Genomic DNA, 27,075 nt, shown 5'->3' with positions numbered 1-27,075 from the left:
ATATTGTGATCGTGATTTTTTTTATTATTACCATTTGTTGAGACTGCCCAAACCATTTGATAGAGTGCTTGGACCTGGAAACCAATCAGTTCTTACTATGCTATTAAGATTTCTTTGCGTTTAGAAATATTGACAGTATATTGTCAGTATAGGACACAGCATGGTATAGTATGCAGTATACTGTAGGCACCCTGTGTTTTGTTTCAAACAGAGGAAGTTGCACGCCAGCATAAACAGGTGTAGTGCGCAATATACTGACACTCTGGAGAAGAAACTGTTGTATAAAGTTGCTGTTTTTGTGCACACAAAAGTAATCTCGTTGCTTTATAATATTCTGATTGAACCACTGAAGACATATGGTCTGTTTTAAAAATGTTTTTGGTGCATTCCTGTACTTGAACCACTCATGAGACTTGCTTTCTATTGAGGATTTCACCTAAAACTATTTATATTCTGAAGATGAATGAAGGTCTCAGGAGTTTGGGACAACACAAGGGTGTAATTTTAAATGTAATTTTAATTTTGGGTTGAATTATCTCTTTAACAACCCTTTGAGAGTAAAAAAAACATATCAATGAACAAAAAAATGTATACAATCCAATCGGTCTGTGCAATACTATTATTATTGCCTTGGACAATTGGGGAAGTCGGTTTCTTCTCTGTGAACTACTTAAGACAAATGTCTGATAGAGTATATTTGATTCAAGTGTTTGTTTACATAAACAATGACATGGCATAAAAAGCAATTATGTTAATAAACCATCCATAAATTATATGAAATACAAGTCTAAAGTATATAATAACTCAGTTGTTCTCTCATTATCATAGGAGCATATACATTGTATTGGTTCAACCAGTTTATTCAATAAGACTTTAATGTTTAGAAGCCATTGACCTGCATTATCTAAAACACCATGGACTATTGTTTCAGTTAAAAAAAAAAAATCTTCATCTATATCTTAAATATCCAGAAAAGCGAAAATCACTGTAAAATATAAAATAAAACTGTAGCACCGTACACAGTACAATGCCAAGCTCATAGGATGTGTGTATTATACTTGGAGCATGAAAAGAAAACAAAAGCATTTTCTCTAAATTATAGGTTCAACTAAATAATTAGCAAAACATTTTTGCTGACTATAAAGTCTTCATAACAGTAGTCTATTATTATTCTGCATACTATTTAAAAAAAATAAAGTGAACTGTTTGATCTAGTTAGACTAAACCCTTTTTTTTTTGCACATACATTTCCATCTTTTTAACCTCCTTCTTTCCATTAATTTTCAGAGATAATTATTGTGTTGCCTCTCAGTTTTCTATTACATAAAATTTCTTTTGCATGATGTCCTGTTTCCACCGACTCATTTGTTCGCTGTAAATATCTACTGAATTCTTCTTTCTTTGCATTACTCAACCCCATCCTGATGTATGCCTATGCTATTCACAGTTTCTTGCATTGGTACATTCATTCTGTCAGTAGCACAAGACATAAAGAGGATAAGATGTATTTTTTTTTTTTGTTGACAGAAATGCATGCACAGGCCTACGTGCTGCACACACACACACCACTTACATGTCTCAGCCAAAGGTTTGTTTCCATGATCTGATTGACTTCATCCTATAGACAGGAAGACATGAGCAAAAGCAAAGATAGAAACAATCAGAAACAAAGATAGCATCCTGTATTATTTAAGATAGAACATGTTCTAGGAATAAAATCAATACAGCTCTTGCCTTATAAGAAAAAGGATCTGATATAAGTGTAGAAAAGGGGTTCGGAGGGCTAACATTCTAGAAGTACTTTCATTATTATTTCATCTACTGTAGCTCCAAGTGCATATACTGGACCCTTAGCTCCGATAATGACTTCTGCATACTCACAAGAAAACATCTGCAAAAAAATGCTTCTTTAATCCTGTGAGTGAGCATAATCTATAATCCAGGATTGTAGTCTGTAGAGTGGTGGGTTATGGCTTGTTAATCTTTTAGGTGTCTGTCTTAGTGAAGCAAGAATAAAGGTGCGCTGATAATCTTGGCTGCTTTCCCCGGTGAAGTGGAAATTTAATCCAGGAGTTTTAAGAGGAGTGCTGAATTGTATGACGCCGGGGAAAGCACAGAGTCTGCACTGCTTCCTGTAACAGTGGGACACAAAGGCTTTTAACTCAATTGCTCTATCTGACCACAGTAAATGAAACAAAAAGCCCTCACAACAACTGAAAACAGCACAGAACTCCACTCACTAAAAGGCACCTGCAAAGATAATCATCCCTTTTTTCCATTTTGAAAATAGAAAAAAAAAAGGTGTTATTTAATAGTATTTACATACAAACTAATCGGATGTATGGGGTAAAAAAATTTAGATATTTGTCTTTACCAGCACAGCAAAATTTGACCTGGGTCACACCTTATTTTAAAGGGGACCTATTATGCCTCTTTTTACAAGATGTAAAATAAGTCTCTGATGTCCCTTTAGAGTGTTTGTGAAGGTTCAGCTCAAAATACAACACAAATTATGGTTTATAACTCTTCAAACCCTTTAGCTTTGATCCAAATTGTGCCATTTTGGTGGCTTTAAATTCAAATTAGATATTTCTATTAAAAGAGGGCGGAGCTACAAATGCCTATGTGTCAGCATAGCGGCAAGTCTAACATCTTATGCTAATGAGTGACAGATCATCATTAATGAGTGGGGATTTCACCCTCTAATGACATGCACATTGGGAGAATGCTAATCAAAGTGTTTTGCAGGCTATTTTTAAGTGTGTTTATAAAAAATTTAATTAATACATTTTTACCATTAGAAGCTGCTTATATTCACAGACTTTAGCCACACAACTGTGTTTAATCACAAAGTGGGGTGGGGTGCTGGCTAATCGCAAAAAGTAATTTTTGCAGGTTCCTTACAAGGTACCATTTTCACTATAAACAAACCATTAACTATGACCTCTGCCTCAGTAAACACCTAATTTACTGCTTAGTAAGAGCTATGAAGGTTGTAGTTGGATTTAGGTATTGGGTATGTAGAATAATATCATGCAGAATATTTACTTTATAAGTATAAATAAACAGTCAACATCTTAAAAATAGGCTGGTACTAAGCCACTAGTTAATTGTGAGAATTAGTACTTAAACTAAAATGTTACCACTGTTTGATTGAGATTTAGGGTGTGTTTGATTAGAACAAACTAGGGATGCAATTGCTCTTTTAGAACACTCAAAAAATAGTTGGTGTAACGTAATTTAATTATGTCATTCATTTGAATGGCATATTTTCAATTTATATTAGGTACATGCAACCCAAGAGCAAAATTCATATTGAATCAATGACATTAAATGTGAATTGTGAATTAAACTTGATTGGAGCTTGATTTATTCTTGTGGAGTTCTCAATCACTTCATTTAGACAACTAGAATTTTTTTTTTTTTTTTTTTTTTTGCAGAATAAACTTAAAAACTGCTTTAACAATGCTTACTGATAACTAATCTCAGATCTAGCTTATGGCTACAAAAGCAACAAACTTTGATGTTGTTAATAAAGTTGTCAACACCCAAATCTAAAATTACTTTTATTGTCAACATTCTCCCCTCTTAATGCAATCCCATGCAATGCATTCTGGTAAATATGCATTCACTATAAATGTAGGAACACAATTAATGTGGATCCCAATTCATGTCGTCTCAACACAAAACAAATAAGTTAACTTAATTTTTGGTGGATTGAACAGAAAAAAATGACAAAAAAACTGTGTAGTGTCAGCCAATTTAGTTCAAAGTAGTTTGAACAAGCTGCATTTATTTTGAGCTTGCAGACTTGTTTATGTACACTGTAAAAAGGAATTTATTTACTTTAAAAAGCGAGTAAACAAGTTGCTTTTAAAGTGATTAGTTAACTTAAGACAAAACTTTACAATTATTAAGTAAATGAACTATGTGCATGAATTAAGTCAAATGAACATTTCAAAGTTACAACAGCTTTGCTTACTTTTACGTCAAGTTTACTAACTTTTTTTACAGTGTAGTTGGGAATGCTGTCCAATCCAGTTGTGCACCAAACAAGCAGAATGAGACAGCAGTTAAAATGGGTTTTAGTTAATTTCTAAACAAATTCTTGTGCAATACAACATGGACCATTGACATCCTATGAATGAACCAAACAAGCGGACAGAGAGTACAATATGCCACTCTAAAAAATACAGGAAAAAAACAGCCCATTAAATTTTAACACATTTTATAAGCTGATTATTAAGCCATTCCCCACTTGCTCCAAACCTGTTTGAGTTTCTTTCTTCTGTGAACAGAAAAGAAGGTATTTTGAAAAATGTAGAAAACCAGTAAACTTCGTTTGTTTGTTTATTCTTACTTTGGATCAATGGTTTCTAAACCATTCTTAAAATGGTTAACCTTTCTTAAAAAAATATCTTCAATTTGTTTCAACAGAATGAAAAAAATGTGTGACTATGGACTATCTCTTTAGGCATCCCAATATTATAATTTACAAAATGATTTATTTTTTTACATTTAACAGTGTTTTATATTTAACACCGTTATTGAGTAGTTTTTTTTTTAGATTAAAGTGAATGTTAGATAATTGCACATGTAACACAAATGTAATAATATTCAAAATATGCATATGAAACTGATTATCCAGTATTTTCATAAATCGATAAATTAAAAGTGAAAAACATGTCAGATCCTTTTTGTTTTAATGTGTCCCAGTTTTTTTGTATTATTAGTTTTAAGTTCTGAATAACAACAATTAACGATGTTTAGTTACTAGTACTAAGGTTTGGTTTAGTGTTTAGTTTTATTTAAGAATGGAAAATTAACTGTAATGTGTACTGTAATATGAGTTAATATTAATAAGTTAAAATATAGTGTCTAAATAAATAATAATTAATAATATTCAAAACAAAACTGTACCTATATATTATGCTTCTCTATTAATACTTTACAAAAAAAAAACATGTAGAGTGTTTTGATACATTGGGTACTCAAAGGTTTCTCTTACCACTTTAACAAGCTGTGAGATGGAGACCTCAAACTCCACAGTAACAGGGTCAGACACATTTTCCACTGGTCGAATGAACTGATTATACCTCCTGAATAAACGACGAAAGAGCCTGTCTTCTCCTTTAGACGAGAAACAATCTGCACAAACATGAATACAGAAATAAACACAGAGACACAGGAATAGAAATCTACTTTAGTATGCAGTGCACTGGGTGGGACTCGGGGACAGATCTCATTCATAATACAGGATGGTGGAGGAGGAACTACAGAGATTGAAACATGCATTATAACATTTGAAATCAAGAGGCAAGTGGTTTGATTGATATAAGATTAAAATAATGTAAATATAGATAAAAACAGTTATCCAAAAAACAATACAAGCTAAGTAAACCAAATCTGTTGCATTTATATGATTAATTATTTATATATAGTTGAATTCAAAATGATTAGCCCTCCTGTGAAATTTTAATTCTTTTAAAAATATTTCGCAAGTCTTGTTTAACAGAGACATGGATGTTTTTACCCATTAAATTTAACAAACTAATTTCTAATAACAAATTTGACAGGTGGGCTAATCATTTTGACATCAACTGTATATTTAAAATTAAATCAAATAAAATAACATAAAAAACTGTAACATAAGTGCATCTGCCAGTTGGTTTTGAATCTTATACAGGTCAGAATGACTACTTATTTTTATAACAATACAATGGACAAATCTTGTAGCTTTATGTCCTTAATAATTCTTCCTTTTCAAATTTGGGTAAAATATGGGAAAACCCAATAGGTGAGTTAAAACTGGGTTGTATTTTTTTTATCACAAACGCTGGGTTTGTCCATATTTCGAGTGTAATTTCAACTTTATTTCTTGTTTTATAGTATTTTCTTGTGTTTTATTGGAAGTGTTTGAGTTTCTTTTACCACATTTATGTCCTACTGTAAACATATCTGAACTCAATTTTTAAATAGTAATGTGCATTGATAAGCACTTCATTTAGACAACTTTAAAGGTCATTTAAATTTTTTTAACAGATTTTCAAATAGTTTTATCTTGACCAAATACTGTCTTATCCTACGCTGTAAAAAGTGCTTTATTTTACATTTTTTCCGGCCGGAAAAAAGTGTAAAATAACGGCCGTTTAATTACAGACATGTGTAAAATAACACACGTAAATTACAGAAATTTACCAGAAATGTAAATTTAAGGAAATTTTTGTTGTTTTACTGTAAATGTTTAAAAAAAAAACTTAATAACAGTTTTTTTTACAGTGTAAAAGAAAGTATACAAAAATGGAAAGCTTACTGAATAAGCTTTCATGTAATGTTCTGTATATCTCTCAATTGTATATAATTGTAATATTAAAATGGCCAAAATATTTTGTACTTGTATGTCCTTAATATGTCCTTGTAGTCCTTAATAATTCAACCCAAATTTGGGTAAAATATGGACACACCCAATTGTTGAGTTAAAGCTATATAATATTTACATATAATTACATATAAAATACATATATTTTTGAGCCTAGATCCATATTTGAGCATATTTTGTCCAATTTAGAGTGTACTTTTTACTCTATTTCTTGTTTGCAGTATATTTTGAATGTGTGTTTTTTGGAAGTGTGTGAGTTGCTTTTAGCACATTCCTCAAGGTGAGAGCAATGTCCTAGCGGACCCTCTAAGTGCTCCAAACATAACTCTGAAGGTTAGAGGTCATCATAAACTATCACCAAAGAGACCAGGTGTAGTCAAGTGGAAAATGGAGCCACTTTAAAATAATGCACTCTGATGGAGCCATGACAGATCTGAAAGAACACTAATAACAGGGTAGGGTCACACCTAAATATAAAGGTTTACTTTAAATGGGTTATATGTGATCAGTGATCACGACTTTCACTTCATAACATTGCATCATTTTTCTAAAAGGTATACATTTAATTTCAAAACCACTTTAGTTTAACTTTATTATGTTGAACACTTAATAATTTACTTTGAAGAATATTAATTCTGTAGCCATTCATTTTAATACTTTTTTCTTTTATGGCAGTTTAAAGAAACGCTCCACTTTTATTTAAAATAGGCTCCCCTAGAGTTAAATAGTTTAACTCTTGCATCCATTCAGCCAATTTCTAGGTCTGGTTGGAGCACTTTAAACTAAGCATGGCTTAGCTTAGCATAAAGTCATGAATCAGATTATTTTAGTCTAGAAAATAGCAACTTTTCAATTTCCGTATAGGGTCTTAATACACAATGTAACAACAAAAAGTCAAGCTTTAAATGGGAAAATTTTAACCCTCTTTGGTCATTTTTGAACAAGATGCTAGTGGTCTATTCCTATTCAGTGATGCAAGCTAAGCTAAGCTAAAAGTGCCTGGAGATTGTCTGAATGGATTAAAAAATGGTAAACTCAACTGTTTAACTCTATGGGACTTGTAAAACTAGCCTACAGTATATGTATGAGCCATTTGTTTACATTATTTAAAGGTTTATGTTGCTAATCTTGATTTCTTTCATTTTAGAGATATTGACCCCCTGCAGGCCAGAGGAAGCTTAAAACCTGTGTGTGGCCAACTGGAGAGGAGCCTGCTGGGAGCACATGGTCTTTAGACCTTACCTTCAGACTGTTTGGTGGGCAAAATTGTTTGATTTTGATTATTTGATATAATTTTTGTTCAAATTAACTACAATATACAGCAACAAATGAAGTCTTGTCGTTCCATGTAGGCTACTATTTCTAAGGAAGCTTCTAAACCCCTCAGCAGACCCAAGATATGACTATAATGGAATTTTGATTAAGGATAGTCACAACAATATAGCCCAAAAATGTGGAATGTTCCTTTATGGCCTTTAAAATAATAATAAAAAAAAGACCTCCAAGTTTTTAAATAAAAGCCATCTCCAAAGGCTTATGAATTTTTTGTTATTTTTCAGTCTACTTCAACTTTATTTTAATTTCCTTTTAAATGGACAGTTCACCGCAAAATATATATTCTGTTTTTGTTCTGCAACTTTTATTGTTCTAAACCTATTGAACACAACAGAAGATATTTTAAAGAATGCTGGAAACTGTAACCATTAATTTCCAAAGAATTTTTTCTAATGTTGCTGTCAGTGGTTACTGGTTAACAGCTTTCTTCAAAATATCTTCCTCTGTTCAACAGAAGAAAGAAAGGCTTAAAAGTTCATAACCACGTGAGATTGAGTACATTTTCATTTTTGGGTAAACTATTCCTTTAGCTGTTACATACATTGATTACAACTTCATTTTGTAAAGAGCTCTTTGCAGACAATATTAAACTATAATTTTGTAGCAAAAAATGTTATAGGACTGAATGCAGTAAGTATTACAAAAAAGTCAACTTTATAAACCCAGACAGAATCATGTACACTCAGGGAGTTCCGTGCCACTGTCTCATGTGCATATGGCTCTTGTTTTACTTTCCTCTTCTAATTACTTCAACTAGTTAACTCTCCAATGGCCCCCTCTGTTAATGGGGTTAGCCAAGGATAGCAAGACCCTGCTTCCATTAATTAAATGGACTTAACCCTGATTGAAATACATAAGATACAAAGCAGAGTGTTGAAGTTGAAAGTTACTGTAGTTTTCTGAACCCCATCAAGCTTAAGATAACCCTTTTAAATTAAAGTAGATCAGTGTCCACAAGGAACTGAAAGTACTTAACTCTGAAGTAGAGCCTGGTGTAAAACTTAGTTCGGCAATAAATGAGATTTCTGTCATTTACTTACTTTCAAGTCATACCAAAACCATATAATGTTATTTTTTTCTAAATGACACAAAACAGAAGTTGTTTTGAAACTACTGATAGGCAAAAATTTGATAAGGGATAAAAGGATAGTTCGCTCAAAAATGCTGTGTTACTTGTTTTAAACCATTGTGTTTATTTCTTCTCTTAAACACAAAAGAAGATATTTAGAAAATGTTTGGAAACATGTAAGCACCCAGCAGGCACATGTTAACATTAGGTTAGATTTAGGTTGTGACTTCAAGTGACCAAAATTCAATGTCTAGCCAGCGTCTAAGGACAAAATTATTTTGACGTCCAATAATGACGTCAAATGACGTTGGCATTTGGTTGATTTTAGGTTGTAATGGAAAGTGACCAAAATCCAATGTAGAGCCAACATCTTAAAGCAACGTCATATTAAGGTAAAATACTGGCATTTATTCGACAGGTATGGCAACCAAAATCCAACATCTGATAGATGTCATAATAGTAACATCCAAACAACGTCAAGTTGAAACATCATGTGGCATCACGTTGACATCCTGTGCCTGCTGGGAAATGGCTTTCATAGTATCTGTTTTTCCTAATATGGAGGTCAATGGTTACAGGTTTTTAGATATCTTCAGAGTAAAATAGCAGTGGATTTGGAACCATTTGAGGGGGAATAAATAATTAATTTTTATTTTCGGGTGAACTATCCCATTATTGTTAATAAATGGAACCTTTTGAGGGTTTTGTTTCTCTCAAAATATATTATTTTTATGTTAAAGAAAGTCATATAGTTCAGAATCGCATAGTTTGGAGTCTCTAATAAATAAATTATATTTATACTCAAATTTCATGAATTCTTAGGAATTATTGACAAATAAGGAAAACATTTGCTGAATAATTTTGTATCAACTGTCTGTTCAAACATAAACCATTTTTTATGTCTAAGAGATTTTTTTTTAATTGGCCAATTATGTCTGGGTTAATTTGAATTCATAGTCCATTCACATAAAACATAAGGATGGAGCAGAAATGACATACATTATTATAATTGCGAGAGAGCCATCAGTGGCCACGAGGATAGAGGCTGATCAAAAATAGCTACGGCATTTACGTTAAAAATTACAATTCGTAACAGTTAAGCCCAACACATTTGACTTGGTCCAGTGGACGCAGCACTGAAGCCCATTAAAATAGCCATTAAGTCCAAAAAAAGCCACAGGTTTGAGTCACTGTGAAATGAATTCAGAGATTACATGGGTATGTATTTTTTTAAATATTATATGCCAAAAACCATTAGAATATTAAGTACATTTCCTACTGCAAATAGACTACTGGTCAAAAGTTTGGGGTCAGTTTTATTTATTTTTTTTATGTTTTTTTTTTAAGATTTTTTTTTTCTTTTCTGTTCATCAAGGCGGAATTTATTAAATGTACAAAAAAGTAACATTTTAAAATATTTATTTTAAAAAAAGTATAACTGCTTTCTTATTTTATGTAGTTTCAAATGAAATTAATCCAGACATTACAGCTTTTATTACTATTACCATTAATAATAATAATAATTTATATTATTATTATCATTTATGTTTTATAATGACTTATATACAGGAAATATTTATATTATGCCCATAATGATTTTGGGAGCAATTTTAAAAAAGGCAACTCAAGGTTAAACTCAGTTATTTTAATTATACATTAATAAATCATTAAGTTATGAGAACAGATCATTATATTAATTTGGTCATCTTCTGTGCACCTTATTCTTCACGAACGATCAGGCACAGCCATTTGAATCTTTTTGGCTCGAGACTTCCGGTGTCATTTACTTCCATTCATTTTTAGACGTTAAAAAGCTTGTTATGCTACTTGATGTTGCAAACTTATATTTTCTTATATTATTCTACTTGCTCTGTCTAATCATGTAAACACTTGTTTGTAGAGCAAGTAGTTTTACCATTTTCTGACATTTATTTTTTCTCATTTCTCCCATAGGCGACTGAATCGGAAGTTCTAAAACAATTGCAAAAACTAGCACACTTCCGCACTGAAGAAAAAGGTCAATATCTTACACATATGAGATTATTGTAACCAGCGTTTCATTTATACCTAATACCTAATTTCTATTCATTCATTCATTCATTCATTCCATCCATCCTTCCTTCATCCCCTGGAAAGACATTTTTCAGCTGAACAATTGCTATGTTGTTAAACAACAGTTTATTATATAGTTAAAGCACTTATTTCTTTTCATTCCTGTTAAAAATTATATATGGAGCTCAGATCTTTTACTATGTTTTGACGCAATATACATGTACTGTACCCTTTAAATGAAAATACAATCAAAGGTAAATTCAATTGTTTATATTTTAGATGTTTTAAAGCAAACAAACAACATAAATCTCAAAATGTCTCAACATATTAGGGGTGTCAAAATCAATAGTTTCTTTGGTGCACCACGATGCAGATGGGGACAATTCGATATCGGTTCAGTAATAGGTCATAACTGGTTATTAAGTATACTGATGTCATTTATCTCCTATATGCACGATGTCGCAGTAGAATACTTTGGCGAAGGAGGTGAGGGCGAGTAAATAAAACACTCTTACTACTTAAAAGGTAGATAATTCTGCACAGTTCAACTGTTTGTGAGTTTCATTGAAAAGTCTCTGGAAAGTCACTGGAAAGTCTCATTGACACTGAAGAAGATACAGCACACGAATTGTTATTTCACTACTAGGGAGAAATGCTGTAAAAATCCATATCTGCCTCTTTCTCTCTCTCACTTTGGACATTTGACCCGCTGGCGTGTTCGTGAGGTAACTTTTCCTCTCCTCTTGGCTGTTAAAGCGATACTTGTGGATCCAGACACTATCATGCCTGAGGAGCAAGTTTCCTCCACTGTGTCTAGTATGAATTACCTGTAATAATCGTGTATTATGCGCATATAGACTGTAACCGTGGCTGTTCTTCCCACATCATTCATCTGTGAACATCACTTTCTTTTCTATAGCCAATCGCAGCCCTTTCTGTTGAGCGGGTGAAGACAAGAGCTATGTTTCCATCCACCTATTTTTATGCGCATTTTGCATATGCGCATAAAAAAAACGATGTGCATAAATTTTGAAAATGCGCATAAAAAATGTGTGCGCATAACTGAGTAGCATAAACTTTTTATTCGATAAGAAAAGATGCGCATACACTACAATGGAAACACTTTTACCGCACAAATTTCAGTATGCGCATTAAAAAAGGTCATGTGATTTTGTTATAAGAGATCATGTGATGATGAAAATGTGCGTAAATGGAGAAACCAGCAGGCTGAGCACACTGTAAACCATCTGAACTGTTGTTATGGTCATTCTAAAACACCTTACCGTTTAAGTATTGGTGTTATTATATTAATGACCTCCAGAATCAAAAGCGTCTATGCTCCGTGTCTGACACCTTCAAACGCCACCGCGCGTTCACTGCGTTTCAGGATTGCCTTCTGAGGTAATTTATTAGATGAAGAAAAGATTGACACAGCTTCTCCTACCGCAGTAAATTCAGTTTTTACTGTTGATATTTGGCGCCAGTTAATCAGGAAGTGACGATTTTGTTCGCTTTGATGGAAACACTGCTTTATTCGCACGTCTTTAATGCGATAATCCAGTTTTGCGCATAAAGTTCATTCGCATTTTTGGACGGAAACATAGCTAATGACCAATCATAGGGGTTTAAGAACTCGCTTGACAGTGCTCAAAAAGCAAGCGGGATAATAGTTACATTAGTTTATTTGCTATAAATGCTCATGTTGTCTTCAGTGCATGTATTGGAGTTTTGTTTGATGCATTTAAAAGTGTAGGTCAAATTAAAGGTACAGTTCATATATCTTACTGCTTGTAATTAAGGACAAAAGTGTATTACAAATATTATATAAATATTAATATATTTTTAGATTTTAATAAAAGAAAAATCTTGTGTTATGAAGAAAAAATATAATTATGTATGGAAAGCATTGTCAATGCACCGTGATGCACAGAGATATCGAATTAAACCATATCGATGGCATGATGATCATAACCAGGGGTGGACTGGCCATAGGGAGCACCGGGACATTTCCTGGAGGTCTGACGGTCTATCTGGCCTGCCACCATGATTCTGGCCTGCCTATATATATATATTCTTTTTTTTTAAAGCTAAATAAAATATTGATCTGATTTTAACTTTACCCATTCCACCTAGTTCCATCACACATTCTGTAATCCAAAATACATAAATGTTTCTAGAATCACGCATGCAGCAGCAGCAGTCATGACGTATGGTCAATCGGTCGGAAAGACTGAGTCATCTATGATTATAATATAAAGTCATGTCTAAGTCACTCGTGAACTGCTGCTGAGCACATATGCCCTCATTTAGAAGTAATGAGAAAGAGAGAGAGAGAGAATCAAAGGGTGAAACACTCCTCTCCGCTTTTTCTCTCAAAGTAAGTTGGACACTAAGTGTGTTTCTCTGTCAGTGGAAGAAAAGCATTACAGATAGAATCAGACAGGTGAGCTGTTCTTGTTGCCCAGAGACTTGAGCCTGGAGCAGAACACACACGCCTGTTCCCCACAGCATTTTGTGTGTGTGTGTGCGTGTGTGTCAGGACGTGCATCACCATCTATGTGTGTGTGTGATAGAAAGAGAGAGAGAGAGAGAGAGAGAGAGAGAGAGAGAGAGAGAGAGAGAGAGAGGTGCTGTCAGGACATGCGTCACCGTCTGTGCATCTGTATGTATGTGTGTGTGTGCATGTTTGTTTGTGTGTGTGTTGTAGCTTCTATCTGGAACAAAGAGGACACGTGCGTCTATGTGAGTTTCTAAATGCAAGAAGGATGACACTAAGCCACCTGGAAATCTTCATATTTCCAGCACTGTCATCCATTCTTCACAAAGTAAAATGTTCTGACGTCTTAATAAGAACTTGGAGTGTTCTTCTTTTATCATAATTTCTTCCTTCTGTTCAGCCTACATATGAATTGAAGCGTTACCTCTTATCACACTGAAACATATCAAATTGTGCAACCACAGGGTCCTGGAGCTTCAAACTCTGACACATCTATATAAAACCGCCTCAGGAAGGCAGAAGGAATAGAGGTGGCAAAGCTGGGATGAGAAAACAGGAGGGGGAAAAATGAGGAACAATTCAAAAACATCTTTACACCTCTTCTCAAGGTGAGGGGAATCATTTTAGCTTTCTTTTGTTTACTTTCTTTCTCCTTCTCTTTTGAAGCAGAGGGCTTTACCTCCCACAACTGTTTTCTCTGCTGGAACCACATTGATTTCTCTCCTCAGAACCAAAACACAGATGTGAAGCTATTGAAAAAGGACGCTCGAGTGGATAAAAGAGCAGTCCTACCCAGAGCATGTTCCTCCCCGGAGATCTTGGAAGAATCTAACATTGGTTATTTGCGAGTAAAGCCATGGGTTTTACAGTAGTTCAGTGCATCATAACATCTGGTGTGAACAAACAAATCAATTTCAATTATAAGTATTCCGTTTGTACATAGTGACAAATACAGTGAAAATATCACTGAAATGTTTTTTATTATGGGCGTCACAGTGACGCAGTGGGTAGTACAATCGCCTCACAGCAAGAAGGTCGCTGATTTGAGCCCTGGCTGGGTCAGTTGGCATTTCTGTGTGGAGTTTGCATGTTCTCCCCGTGTGCTCAGGTTTCCCCTAGTCCAAAGACATGTGGTATAGGTTAATTAAATAAACTAAATTGGCTGTAGTGTATGTGTGTGAATGCAAAAGTATATAGGTGTTTCCCAGTGTTGGGTTTATTCCGCTGTGGTGACCCCTGATTAATAAAGGGACTAAGCTGAAAAGAAAATGAATGAATGAATGTTTTTTTATTACAAGAACCCATTGATATGAGTGACAAAAAACCTAAAAAATAAGAATTGTGATGTACACTATTTATTTTGGTTGTACTTGCGGCATCCAATGCATAAAAGATATGCCAGAGTAGGGGAGAGTGGAGACAGTTGCAACACTTTGCATTTCCTTCAGTTTCTCAGAGACCTAAAATTTTTACATAATAAACCCACATCTATTGGACACCCACCCATATTGCTATAATATGTGTACATATGATAATATATGCAGAATTTAAACTTGAACTGACAGTCAAATGTTGTGACTGACCCCAAGCAGAGTGATGGTTGCAACAATTCATTAAATTGTAAAAAATTCTAAAACCTCACTTTTGATTTTCTTTTTTATTTTTGGTAAACAGACTAAATGTAAATTGGTTAAATTGTCAAATGTCTTAAATTGTCAATTGTAATGTTACGGGACCCTGACAAGCAAACAAATGTATGCAGGAAATCCAGAGTCATAGTCAGAAAACAGGTAGATGGTCAAAAGGCAGGCAGCAGACAGGAATAAACAAACAAAACAAAGTGAGGATCAAACACAGCAAGGCAAGTTGAGGAAAACGGGTCATAATGTTCACAATCAGTTCAACAAGACTCAGCAAAGTGTGTGTGTTTGTGTGCTGTATAAATTGACCAACTAATCAGTCTTTGAGCAGCGTCAGCTGTGTGAGCTGTGTAAACAATGGAGACTCGGAGCAGGTGTGAGTGTGTTGCATGACAGGACTTGTAGTCCATATAGTGGCAGTTTTGTAGTTCTTTAGCAAACTGTGTGTTTAACAGCGATTTGTAGCCACTAGATTGCTGGTGATCATAACAGCCATATAAATACAAACTATTAAAAGAACAACCAATTATCAGGCCTAAAAAATTGGAAAAAAATAGGTAACACTTTACAAGAACAGTACATGAATATTGATGTATTAATATTTAAAGTAAACATTAATTTATTATGAATCAATGGTGAATTAATATGTGCACTAATCATGAACTAACTTTAACTACAGCATGAGTCACAAGAGTTCATGTGTGAATAAAGGTTACCTTAATTACTTGTTAGTACATGCTGTTAATGTTTTCATTAACATTTAAGTTTAAGCTAAATCATCATAAACTAACCATCATAAACTCATGAGCTGTCAATGTATAATTATATCATGTCTTTACTTGGAGGGGCACATCACCATTAACTCATCCTCAAGACCTCCTGTGTTTACTCTGTCAAGTCCTGTTGTACTGTTCAGAGGACATTCTGGGCTTTCTAGTGATATGTCATTTGACTGGCTGGCATGCTAGGAACCACTTCTAACACTGCATCCAAAATGGCTGACATACAAAAAAGCACATATTATGGGAAGGAGAGAGGCATAAAAAATTTTGTTTTTTAAATGTTTTTTTCACTATTATTATTACATATATATATGTTTATTAAAGTATCAGGAACAATAAATGTAGCTTTCAAAGCTGTTAACTTGTTTGTTTTATAATATCATCCTTTTTTAAATGTCTACTATAGTGGACACCAGGCCCATCTTAATGTAATTAATAACTGCACGTTGTAGGGAGCAGAACTGAAGGAGAGATGATTCTTTATAAAATAGTTGAGGAAGACTCTGATTTAGAGTCTGACAATCAGACAATTAGAGAATTAGAGACAATTAGAGAATGACAATAAGTTTTAAATCACTTTTATGTTAAATTTGTTTTGGATTAACATCACTTTTTTTTGTTTTTTGAGTTCGGCTCTTTTTCAGACTAAACTGTTTCAGGAATTTCAATACAAAAGGAAAAAAATGGCTTTTGTTCTGTTTTTGTTCCATTATTATTGGATTATTATCCCTTTATAGCCATATCCTGTACAGTTTTGTTGTCTGAGTGGTGGTCGTTTTGAATTAAAATGGTCTTGTTGTCCACTACAGTGGACATGCTGTAAAATTAAAAATAAACACAAAATGTAAAAACTCTAAATTGTAGAATTTTTTTAAACCCAAAGGATGCAGGAAATCACAGAAAAAGATGAAAAAAAAATTCTTCGGGTCTCAGGAGGTAAAACTGTTGATGTGAACAGAACACTTTTCTATTGTTATTCAGTGTAAACGCACTGGACTCCAAATAAAATCATGACATAACTATACATAATTATAATTATTGTAGTTAAAGTCAATTCATGATTAGCGCATGCATTAACTCATCATTAGTCCATAATAAAGTAATGTTTAATTTACATATTAACACATCATTATTCATGTACTGTTATTGTAAAGTGTTACCAAAATATATGTTTTTACTGAAAAATCTAGACTGAACCTTTACTAACCTTTTTTTTCAAATTAAATTACATTAAAACTAACTGTAACAAAACTAAAATTGTACATTGTTATTTTGGCAGGTTTTTAAATAAATTTTGTAATTGGGGACAGTTGCAACAGCATGTTGCAACCGTCCCAACTCTGTCAACCTTGATTAAACTGTCTATGCTAGGGAGATACAATAGCTTTAACGCTTGATAGCTACACCTATTTAAAGCTATGAAAACAGGGATTTAAATTATACGCATGAATAATGTTTCACAAAAACAGATTGGACAGTATGAGAAATTTTCTGAACAATAAAACATAATACCTAGAAATTTGCTTTATACTGAAGGAATGGTCACATATGGCTGATTTCTCTCTGAAGGTATATCTGAGCATTTGTAGTATGAATATTATTACTGAATCATGAATATCATGTTGCAACAGTCCCCACACTCCCCTAATTGCTGGTTCATTGCACTGTGGCGACCCCTGATAAATCAGGGATTAAGCCGAAGGATAGATGTGAGTGATAAGTGAGTGTTTTGTAAACTTGTTTGATGCTGTAATGTCTGATATGATTAAGGTTAGAGGCAAGTTTAGTGGTTTAGGTTTAAAGTGTTTGTTAAGGGATAGGCCAACTGTGTAATTTCAGATGGATAGACAGACTGTAATTGAATGAAGGTGTTTTAACCTGTTAGCCAGCACTCACTTTTGGGGATTTACAGCTACCTAATTTTAAATAGTAACAGTTCTTGAAAGAAGACACTTTGGGCTTTGATGTGGTAAATAGGGAAGTTTCATGCTCAAAAATATATATGCAGTTTTATACTAGCCATATTATCTGCCAATGGTTTAAGCAGAATAATCGCTTTGAAATAAGAGTATTTAGCTTGTTTTAAGAAAAAACCCTAATTTTGACTTTCTATTCTGTTTTATATTAAAATACAATACTTTTATTTTTCTACAAAACACTTCTTGATTTAAGAATCATTTTAGATATTTGGGTTAGAAACAAGATAGAAACACTAAGTTAAAAAGCTTATTTTTTCAGTGCTGTGGTCTATGTGTCGAAATAGTTCTGAATTAAATGTCTTTTTTATTTGTCTTTTTAATGAGAATTTCCATTTAGACTCACTGCAAACAATCAAAACAAAACTGTGTTTGTGTCACAATGGCCATTCTAATGAACATTCAGGTTTTTGTTGTCAGTACTTTTAAATGGATTCACAATTACAATAGATGAATCAATATTGCCCACTTTTTTTTAATCATATTATTTTAAACTACATTTAGCTTAAAACAATATTTGTTTACTGATTAAGAATCCATTATTCAGAGTGATTACAGCTCATAAACTGTTAATCTTTAGTGATTACAATGAATTAAATCACTGTTTCGCTGCAAATCATTGGCGCAAATATGATTGGGATATATACTGTAAGTAATATAAGCTCTCCAATGCACCCACATGGCACTCACCAAAATTATATATTTGTTCATGCTGAGAAACTTTTCCTAGCTTTTCTGGTGTCTCTCTTCTAACATCTCTTGGTCTGTCTGTTTCCTCCTACTCACTTCATGCAATGGCCTACAATATGAGATCAGTCCAACATAGATGGAGCACTTGCAGTAAGAATGACATAAAGCTGGAGTTGAAATCGAGTTCATCCACAGTTAGCTTCTCTTTTCTAAACTCAGACCACCATGTGAAATCTCAACAGAATGATGCAGCGTGTTTGCCAGTTTCTAACTTTATCTTCTAAATGACTCACTGCTGAGTGACACAGATGCATGGCAGTGACAAAAAAGTGAAGCCTCTTGTATTTTATTTGGATACAGATTTACCAGCTAAACCAAGCGAGATGAAAGGGAAAGCTTAACGCAGGCAGGGTATTTAATTCAGTGACAAAACGTGATCGCTACTAAACATGGACTTGATGCAAACTTTACCTAAACAGCTTTCACTGAGTCGACGACTTTAAATATTTCAACGCTCTGACGCACAAGCGGGTGTTGACGAAAATGAACAGATTAACCAGCATTTCATTACCACAGTACCACCTCTGGGTTCACCTTCCAGTTTTTTTGCAGATAAATGGCTTTAAAGCGATTAAGCAAAATTGTGCTAGCGTTGTTGTCTAAAATAGCCGTCGGTTTCCCCGCAGTTACAGTGTTTTCCGACCGAGACGAATATGCGCCCGAAACGCCGGGTTGCGCGCGCGCAGCAGCAGCGTGGAGAATGGATTTGATTGCGTTAAAATGTTTTAGCTTTAATCGCCATTAAGATTAATATGAATAAACAAATGGCTAACCTACATACAGACGCTAAGTGAGTCTCAATGACAGTCAAACAGTCAAACTTACAAATTCACATGCACACTGCAGTAAAGTATGCATATCATATGCTGTAACAACATGGTTTAAATATCCTGTCATCATTTAAATTACCTTGCTTTTCAATCCATTGTTTCTTCATTCCTTAAGTGGAATCCAAACGGGTGTTTAATTCTGTAGTGACTGACAGCAATCAATTACTTCAGCTGGCGTTTTCACACACGATGAAAGTAATTTGATTCTGCGGTATACTTCCGGACAAAAAAATCAAACACGTTTAGAAAGAAACTTTCCTTAAAATGCACCACGAGGACTGAGAAAATGTCCTCAAATAAACTTGGTAGGTCAAAAGAAGCTATTAGTTTTCGACATTCACATTACTTTTTCCCCATGATTGCAAGTACAACTGGGTCAGTGGGCACAAGAGAATTAGAACAAGTGATATATTATACAAGTGATATATTATACAAGTGATGTATTAATATTTTGAATACATTGGAACTTACCTTGCGTTATCAGGGCAATTAACAGAAAAAACAAAGTGACTCTCCCCGCAGAATTCATCGGGCGTCGCAGGTAGGGAGACCGTCTCCCTTTCCAAAACAAAGTAGCAAATTGGTAAACGAATCGAGAGGTAACAAACTGTAGAAAATATGTTTTTGGGTCCCGTTTGGTCGCCTGAGTTGAGCTCTGCGAGAGCAGAAAGCGCGTGAGGTGGATTTGGTTTCGTCCCTCCCCCTGGGCGCGCGCATCCTTCTCCACGCGCGTCTTCAAGTGTCATTAACGAGACGCACATTGACACCGTCTTTTATGCTTCACTTAAAAAAGGTAGTTCACTCAAGTATCATCTACTCTTCACTTATTAAACAATTGTCTGCAGAAGTCAAAATGAGGCATTTTGAAAAATGCTACTGTTCGTTTCCATACGGAATTGCACTTGTATAAGGCTACAAATAAATAATGGCTTCAAAAAAGTATTTTTGCGATACTAACCACTCTTTAACCATAGTAAAATTGTTTTTAAATGGTAATCAAGCCATAAAATTAAATCTTTACTACAATAAACCATGGTTAATCTTAGTAAGTGGATCACACTTGTATACAAGCTTAAATGATTATTTGAAAAAATAAAGTCAGGTTTGGATTGGGTAATAACAAAGTGTACTTTTAATTGCCCACTAATTCCAATTGCACAGTCGAAAAATATAGCACAGAAGTTGATGGGAACTGAAAATGTGTTGTTAACAACATTCTTCAAAATATCTTCTTTTGTATTTCACAGAGAAAGAAAGATTTACATAAAGAGAGCAACCTGGGGGTAAGTAAATAATTAGATGTTTTTTTTTTTAAAGTTGTTTAAGGTCATTAAAAGCATGGAAATCGTAAATATAAGTCACAGCTATTTTGTGAAGCAACAAAGTCTTTACATTCTCATTCCCTCAGAATTAAACTAACATATTCACAGTAATTTAAAATGTAAACAGAATATAACTTCTTTTAAAATGCATTCTTTTGGTTTTGTCTGCTTTATCACAAAAGAACATGTTGTCATTTCACCCTAGGAAACACTGGAAATCAGAGAGAAACATGGCCTCTGGCTAAGGAGGTTATCTTTTCTTAATTACACATTGACATGCTTTCTGGGGAGCATAAAGTTATGTGTAAAAAAAAAACGCAGAGCAGTTGATAAAGAGCAGGTGACTAACAAAGTGCCAGTGGAAAAGCCTTCAGAATATAGATCAAATTTAGCTTCCATTGTTAAAGCCTGGCTTCTGACGTCATCAAACTGAGTGTTTATGAAAAGGTGGCGTAAATCTTACTTTAATTATACAAGGCAAACACAAACACCTCTCAGGAGCTGAAAGATAAAGCTCTTTCATCTGTGTGAATCCGAATTTAACATTTAGACGTATACACACGTGTACAGGCTGGAAATACCCACATGCTCAGCAGCTGTTGTTGCGTTATTATTGTTTTCTCATCAAACTGCTGTGCTTATCTGTGTGTGCATGCTGTGATGAGAGGGACATTCTGATGTTTTAACACATGGGCAAGAGCAAAGAGACCAGAAAAACTACAGCCATTCATGTGTAAATGCTAAAACTCACAGAGAAAAATAGACTGACGAAGAGAGAGAGAGAGAGGGAGAGTTTTGACATTTGGATAATAACAGGATAAGCAGAAATAAAATATGCATGTGTCAGTTTGCTAACAGCAGCATATAATCACAAATGTCTAAAATCTCTAAAATAAGTGTAACACCGATCAAACATTATCCAAGCTGTGCTTATTTCAATGTTTATTAGCATCTGTTTCAGATTTAAAAGTGTGATAATAGGCCTTACGCTGCCAAATATTAGTATCCATAATCATACAATAGAAATATTTATTTACAGTATACAGTGCTCAGCATAATATAGTAAACCCCATGAATATTTTTATCCATTTCTCAGTGAATATATGTATTTTGGCGCATTTAAACAAAACTGATTTATTAAACAGATATTTATTAAAATAATATTTTAGTCACCAAACATATTTAGAAATTGAAAGATTACACAATTCAAGAAAAATATTGTAAAAAACAAATACAAACTATAAAATTTCAACTACATTTTAAAAAATGTTATTGTTTCTCTTGATTTTTCCTCATTATAATTTGTATTTAATATTTCTCTATTACAAATAAATTAGGGTGTACTAATTTTTGTACTGTAATGAGCTCCAGATTTAGCGTCAGTACTGACTAAGCTAATGTATATGCACAAATATAATATTGTATAGCTTCCTATTAAAAATATGAATTTAAAAGAAAGATTTGTGGGGGGTGTACTATATATATATCACGTATCATTGGCATCTGTATGTTATCAATGGTTGCACACCCTTGCGTTTCACAGGTGTAGGAATTCTGTTAGATTTTCATTCAAATTCTTTATATGAAAAAAGATGTTTCAATTTGTCAATAGTTTTGAGTGTAATCGGTTTCTAACTCATTTTGTGTGTAGTATGTGAAGAGTCTATCTTTCTCTATCTCTCTTTGTTTCTCTCTGTGTGTATGTGTGTACACTAGAGGGAGCAGGTGCAGCAATCTGGAGCCCTGTATCACTCTGCACAATTGCAGGTCAATCAGGGGGCTTTGTCTATCTCTTACGCACATATTTTCATTACAAATAAATAAAACAATTCTGATTCAGTTTGCGTAGGCCAATTATCTCAGCGAAATATCAGAACGAAATAAATAACTGAAAATGTAATTATACAGCCTCATAACTCATAAAGCATATGCTTTCAAGTTTATTAACAGCTTAACACCTTTACAGTAAGATATATAAGAGATTTGTGAATTATAGTTAGTTTGAGTACTGAATATACTAAAATTAAAATAAACCTGCAATATTTTTGTTGCAATATTTAAAATTATTATAGACCCATAATCTTTTTAGCACAATATAGAACATGCTACAAACATAGAACAGATAAACATATTATCAGCTTAAGTACATACTGTATGATCTAAAGAACTTATTACAATGATTATTATTTGTATTAATTTAATTTAATTTATAAATTGGCATAGAAACATTAAAACATTTTAGTTATTATTTCTTAAAATAGCTATTTGTGTTCAATGTGAGGAGCCTTTAAAAATATTAAAGTTTTCATTGGATTTAAAAGATCATGAAACCATATGCCAATAAAACTGTTTATTAAACATATTGATTCTTATGGATTATATTTACAATGTCTTTTTGATTGTTTTGAAGCAATATCCACTAAAGATGACTAAAGGTTTCAAAGGTTTGGAATAACCTTTAAATGATAACAGAATTTTTGGTATCACTTTATTTTAAGCCAAAAATAATGCATTAGTTAAGCATTAATTAATGCTTAACTAATGGTTAATTTATTCACATTTGAGCATTAGTAAAAAGCAAAAACACTAGTAATTAATGGTTAACCAGATTTTAAGAGTCCTGAATTAGGCATTAGCCAGTTTCTGTGCCTGACGATCGGGTTGTCGTGGTCCTAACCTTCGACCACCACCTGTTCCACAATGCACCAGCCCCTTACGGTGGGACAAGATCTAAGATCTCGGATACAAGCTGCCAAAATGAGTTTCCTTCGCAGGGTGGCAGGGTGCACCCTTATAGATAGGATGAGGAGCTCTGTCACCCAGGAGGAGCTTGGAGTCGAGCTGCTGCTCCTCCACATCAAGGGAAGTCAGTTGAGGTGGCTCAGACATCCGTTTCTGATGCCTTCTGGGCCTCAGGGAAGACCCAGGACACACTGGAGGGACTATGTCTCTCGACTGGCCTGGAAACGCCCGGGGATCCCCCAGAGGAGCTGGAGGAAGTGTCTGGGGAGAGGGAAGTCTGGGGTTCTCTCCCAGGACTGCTGCCCCTGCGGCCCGGCCCCGGAAAAGCGGTTGAAAATGAATGAATGAATCAATTAGCGCGGTGCTTTCGCTACGTAACATAATTAAACATAATTACTAGTGTGTTGTTTGGTTAACTACATAGACAATGAATCAAATGAATTATATACGGCTTATCAAATTGTAGTTAGTTTGTTAGTTAGTTAATTTAAATAGCACATTTTTTACAACACAGCGTTGCACAAAGTGCTGAACACAATCTAATTAAATTAAAACCTACATAACATACAAAACAATTAAAACATAAGGAAAAACCCCTCAACATTAAAAAGGCTCAAATGCTAAAGAACAAAGATGGAGCCAAAATTATTTAAGGATTTAAAAATAAAAATTCATAATTTAAAATCAATCCATGGCCTAGCAGGCAGCCAGCCCAGAGAGGAAAGAACTGTGCTCATACTTGCGAATCCCTGTCAGAAGTCTCGCAGCCACATTTTATACTAATTGCAATCTATTCAGAGCATTTTGACTAATACCCACATAGAGAGAGTTGCAGTAGTCAAGTCTTCCCAAAATAAAAGCATGGATCACCTTCTCAAGGTCATTAAAAGAGAGAAATGACTTAACTTTTGCCACAAGTCGTAAATGGAAAAAACTGGATTTAACAACTGAATTTACTAGTTTGTTAAATTTCGGATCACTATCGAAATAAAACCCAAGATTTCTAACAACAGGTTATGATAAATTGATAGCTCACCAAAACCTAAAACACAGAGGGTTAGGATCACCAAACCAGACCAGCTCAGTTTTTTCTTCATTGAAATTTATAAAATTTGACAACAGCCAGGTCTTAACCTCGATTAGATATCTCATAAGGGAGTCAAGGCCATTTTTATCATTACTTTTGAGAGTGTCGTCAGCATAAAAATGAAAAGCCACCTCATGTTTACGAAAAATAGATCCTAAAGTTAAAATATATAAAGAAAATAAAATAGGTCCAAGGATAGACCCTTGCGGAACTCCACATGTCAGGGGTCTGGAGGATGAAAAGGTCTGACCAACATTAACACAAAAGCTTCTGTTTGACAAATAAGATCTAAACCATTTAAGAGCAAAGCCCAAAAAAATGGATTTAAAAAACACTACAAAATAGGGTGCAGTGATAATGAGATAAATTGGCAAAAAGTCAACGGCATTTGTACTATAAAAGGCAATTGTACTGTATATTCAGTTAATCATGAATGATGTGGTTGCTCATGCTTAACTTCGTGAACAAGTTAATCAAGATTTACAAGTTTAACTGCGCTTAACAAATGCATAATTCGAGACCCTAAACATGGTAAGTTAAACATTAATTACTTGTTTTTTAACTGCTTAATTGTGAACAAATTAACCATTAATTAATGCTTAACTAATGCATTATTTTGGACCCTTAAAATAAAGTGTTATCGAATTTTTAAGAGTGAAATATAGATTGTTGCAGATATTAGCAATCATATGTTTGAGTCTGCTGATAGTTGAGTTCATCATAAGGCAATAATATTGGACTAAGATTCAAAAACACTAGAAAATATGGTGCAGCGATAATGAGATAAATTGGCAAAAAGTGAAAGGCATCTGTATCTGAAAGAGAAAGATAGATAATAAAAAATGTAAGATGAAATGTGTGTTGTTGAGAAATCGATGTGTGTATGCATCCAGGATGGTTAGTATTTTTGTCTGTACTATGGGAGAATTAGACCATTTTATGGCTCTGGTGCTGCCGCTGTCCATGGTGCTAAACATTGATTTGTGGTCAAAGCAGTGTCAATGAAGCTTTCCCTGTTTTTGAGGGAATATTTATGTGCTTGTTATTAATATATACTACCGACTAATCATAAGTGAATTACCCTGGAGTTGGTGGTTTCTATTGGTACTATTTAGTTTTATTGGATTCTATGTTTTCAACCATTTCCTTTTACTAGACAAGAAAATTTGAAGTAACTAGAAAGTAATAGAGAGAGGGAGATGATCCCAACAGCAGCCAAATATGTGTCAGCCTGCCACAAACTCAGACTGTCAGTCAATGGACAAACCTAAAGCAAGAGCATTTCTTATGTTTGTATTCTATATTTCTTCTTATTAGCATTACCATTATCTTTATATTTTCATTTATTTGTATTTATTTTATAATTGTTTTTATTAATTATTTAAACATTTTTTGTTATTATAATTTTTGTTTACTTATATTCATTTACTTGTATATACTATATACTATACATACATATACTATACGTGTACCTGTTAATTATTTTACAGATATATTCTTGTTCTATGTATTGTATAATTGTTTTGGCAGTACTGTGCAAGTCATGCCAATAAAGCTCATTTGAATTTGAGAGAGAGAGAGAGAGAGAGAGAGAGAGAGAGAGAGAGAGAGAGAGAGAGAGAGAGAGATCTCAGATGAGATCAGATCAGAACACGACTCAGAAACACTGGCAGCTCTAATGTCAAAATAATGACAGCTCAAATCTCATATCCATCCTCTCGCCGTTCAAAAACAGAACATTTTATCAGGATGTGTGCAGTGTTTACATTATCTAAATAATAATAATAATTCCCATCCCATAGATAGATCTTTGAGCCCTGATTGACATTTGTGTGGCTATACATGACTTTTGGCGCAGGTTTTTTTTTTGGTGTGATAAGAATGAATATATATATATATATATATATATATATATATATATATATATATATATATATATATATATATATATATATATATATATAAACACACACATGTATATGTACTGTAATATAATCTTATTTTAAAACTTAAAACTGGATTTTTAAGAAGTATACAGTATGTGTTACAGTCTGTATTCTTCTTTCGTTTCTTTTCTTTTTACTCAAGGTCAAATTTAAGTAAAATGATAAAACCATGTCAGGCATTCAGAAGTGGACGAAGCGAAATGGGTGATGGTCTCTCATAAAAACATGCTGCAACTGGTATCACGCCATGATTTTTCTCTTTCCTCCTTTCCTCTATTCTCCATCTTTAATTCATGGCTTCCTAAAAGCAAGACGTAGTGACTCACAGAGCCATTAATGTCTCACTCTTTTCTCGTCTTTCGCTCTCCTTCTCTCTCAAACCAGTGTGCCTGCTTTCCCTGTCTCCCTCCACTCACCCTGCCATGTCCCAAACACTCTTTTAAAAGCCTCTTCTCTCTTTGGAACAGGACTGCCATCTTCTAGGGCATATTAAAAATAGAAAAATAAAGCTGCATTCCCCAATAGGACTTTTATGGCCTTCTAAATTATTCACTTCGCACTTCTACAATACCTAGACGATTATACCTGAGTGCTTTTATTCCTCACCAGAACAGCAAGAATATCTGGAATCACGATCGTCCATTATGGGAGAACTGCTGGCCTGGTGT

The 27,075-nt window shown here is 33.8% G+C and overlaps 1 protein-coding gene across 1 annotated transcript in view; it reads right to left on the bottom strand.

The window, feature by feature from the left end:
- Positions 1-19,998, bottom strand: part of chrna6 (cholinergic receptor, nicotinic, alpha 6) — a 30,510-nt gene extending 10,512 nt beyond the window's left edge. The window contains 3 exon segments of the mRNA XM_056460068.1: positions 1,574-1,618; positions 5,009-5,148; positions 19,782-19,998. Coding sequence (XP_056316043.1) covers positions 1,574-1,618; positions 5,009-5,148; positions 19,782-19,839 — 243 coding nt within the window. The 5' untranslated portion in view covers positions 19,840-19,998.
- Between the last annotated feature and the right edge of the window lie 7,077 nt (positions 19,999-27,075).

This window comes from Danio aesculapii, chromosome 1 (genome assembly GCF_903798145.1).
Source record: "Danio aesculapii chromosome 1, fDanAes4.1, whole genome shotgun sequence".
Lineage (NCBI taxonomy): Eukaryota > Metazoa > Chordata > Actinopteri > Cypriniformes > Danionidae > Danio > Danio aesculapii.
The sequence above is the reverse complement of the archived record's forward strand: the minus strand, read 5'-3'. Positions and strand labels throughout refer to the sequence as shown.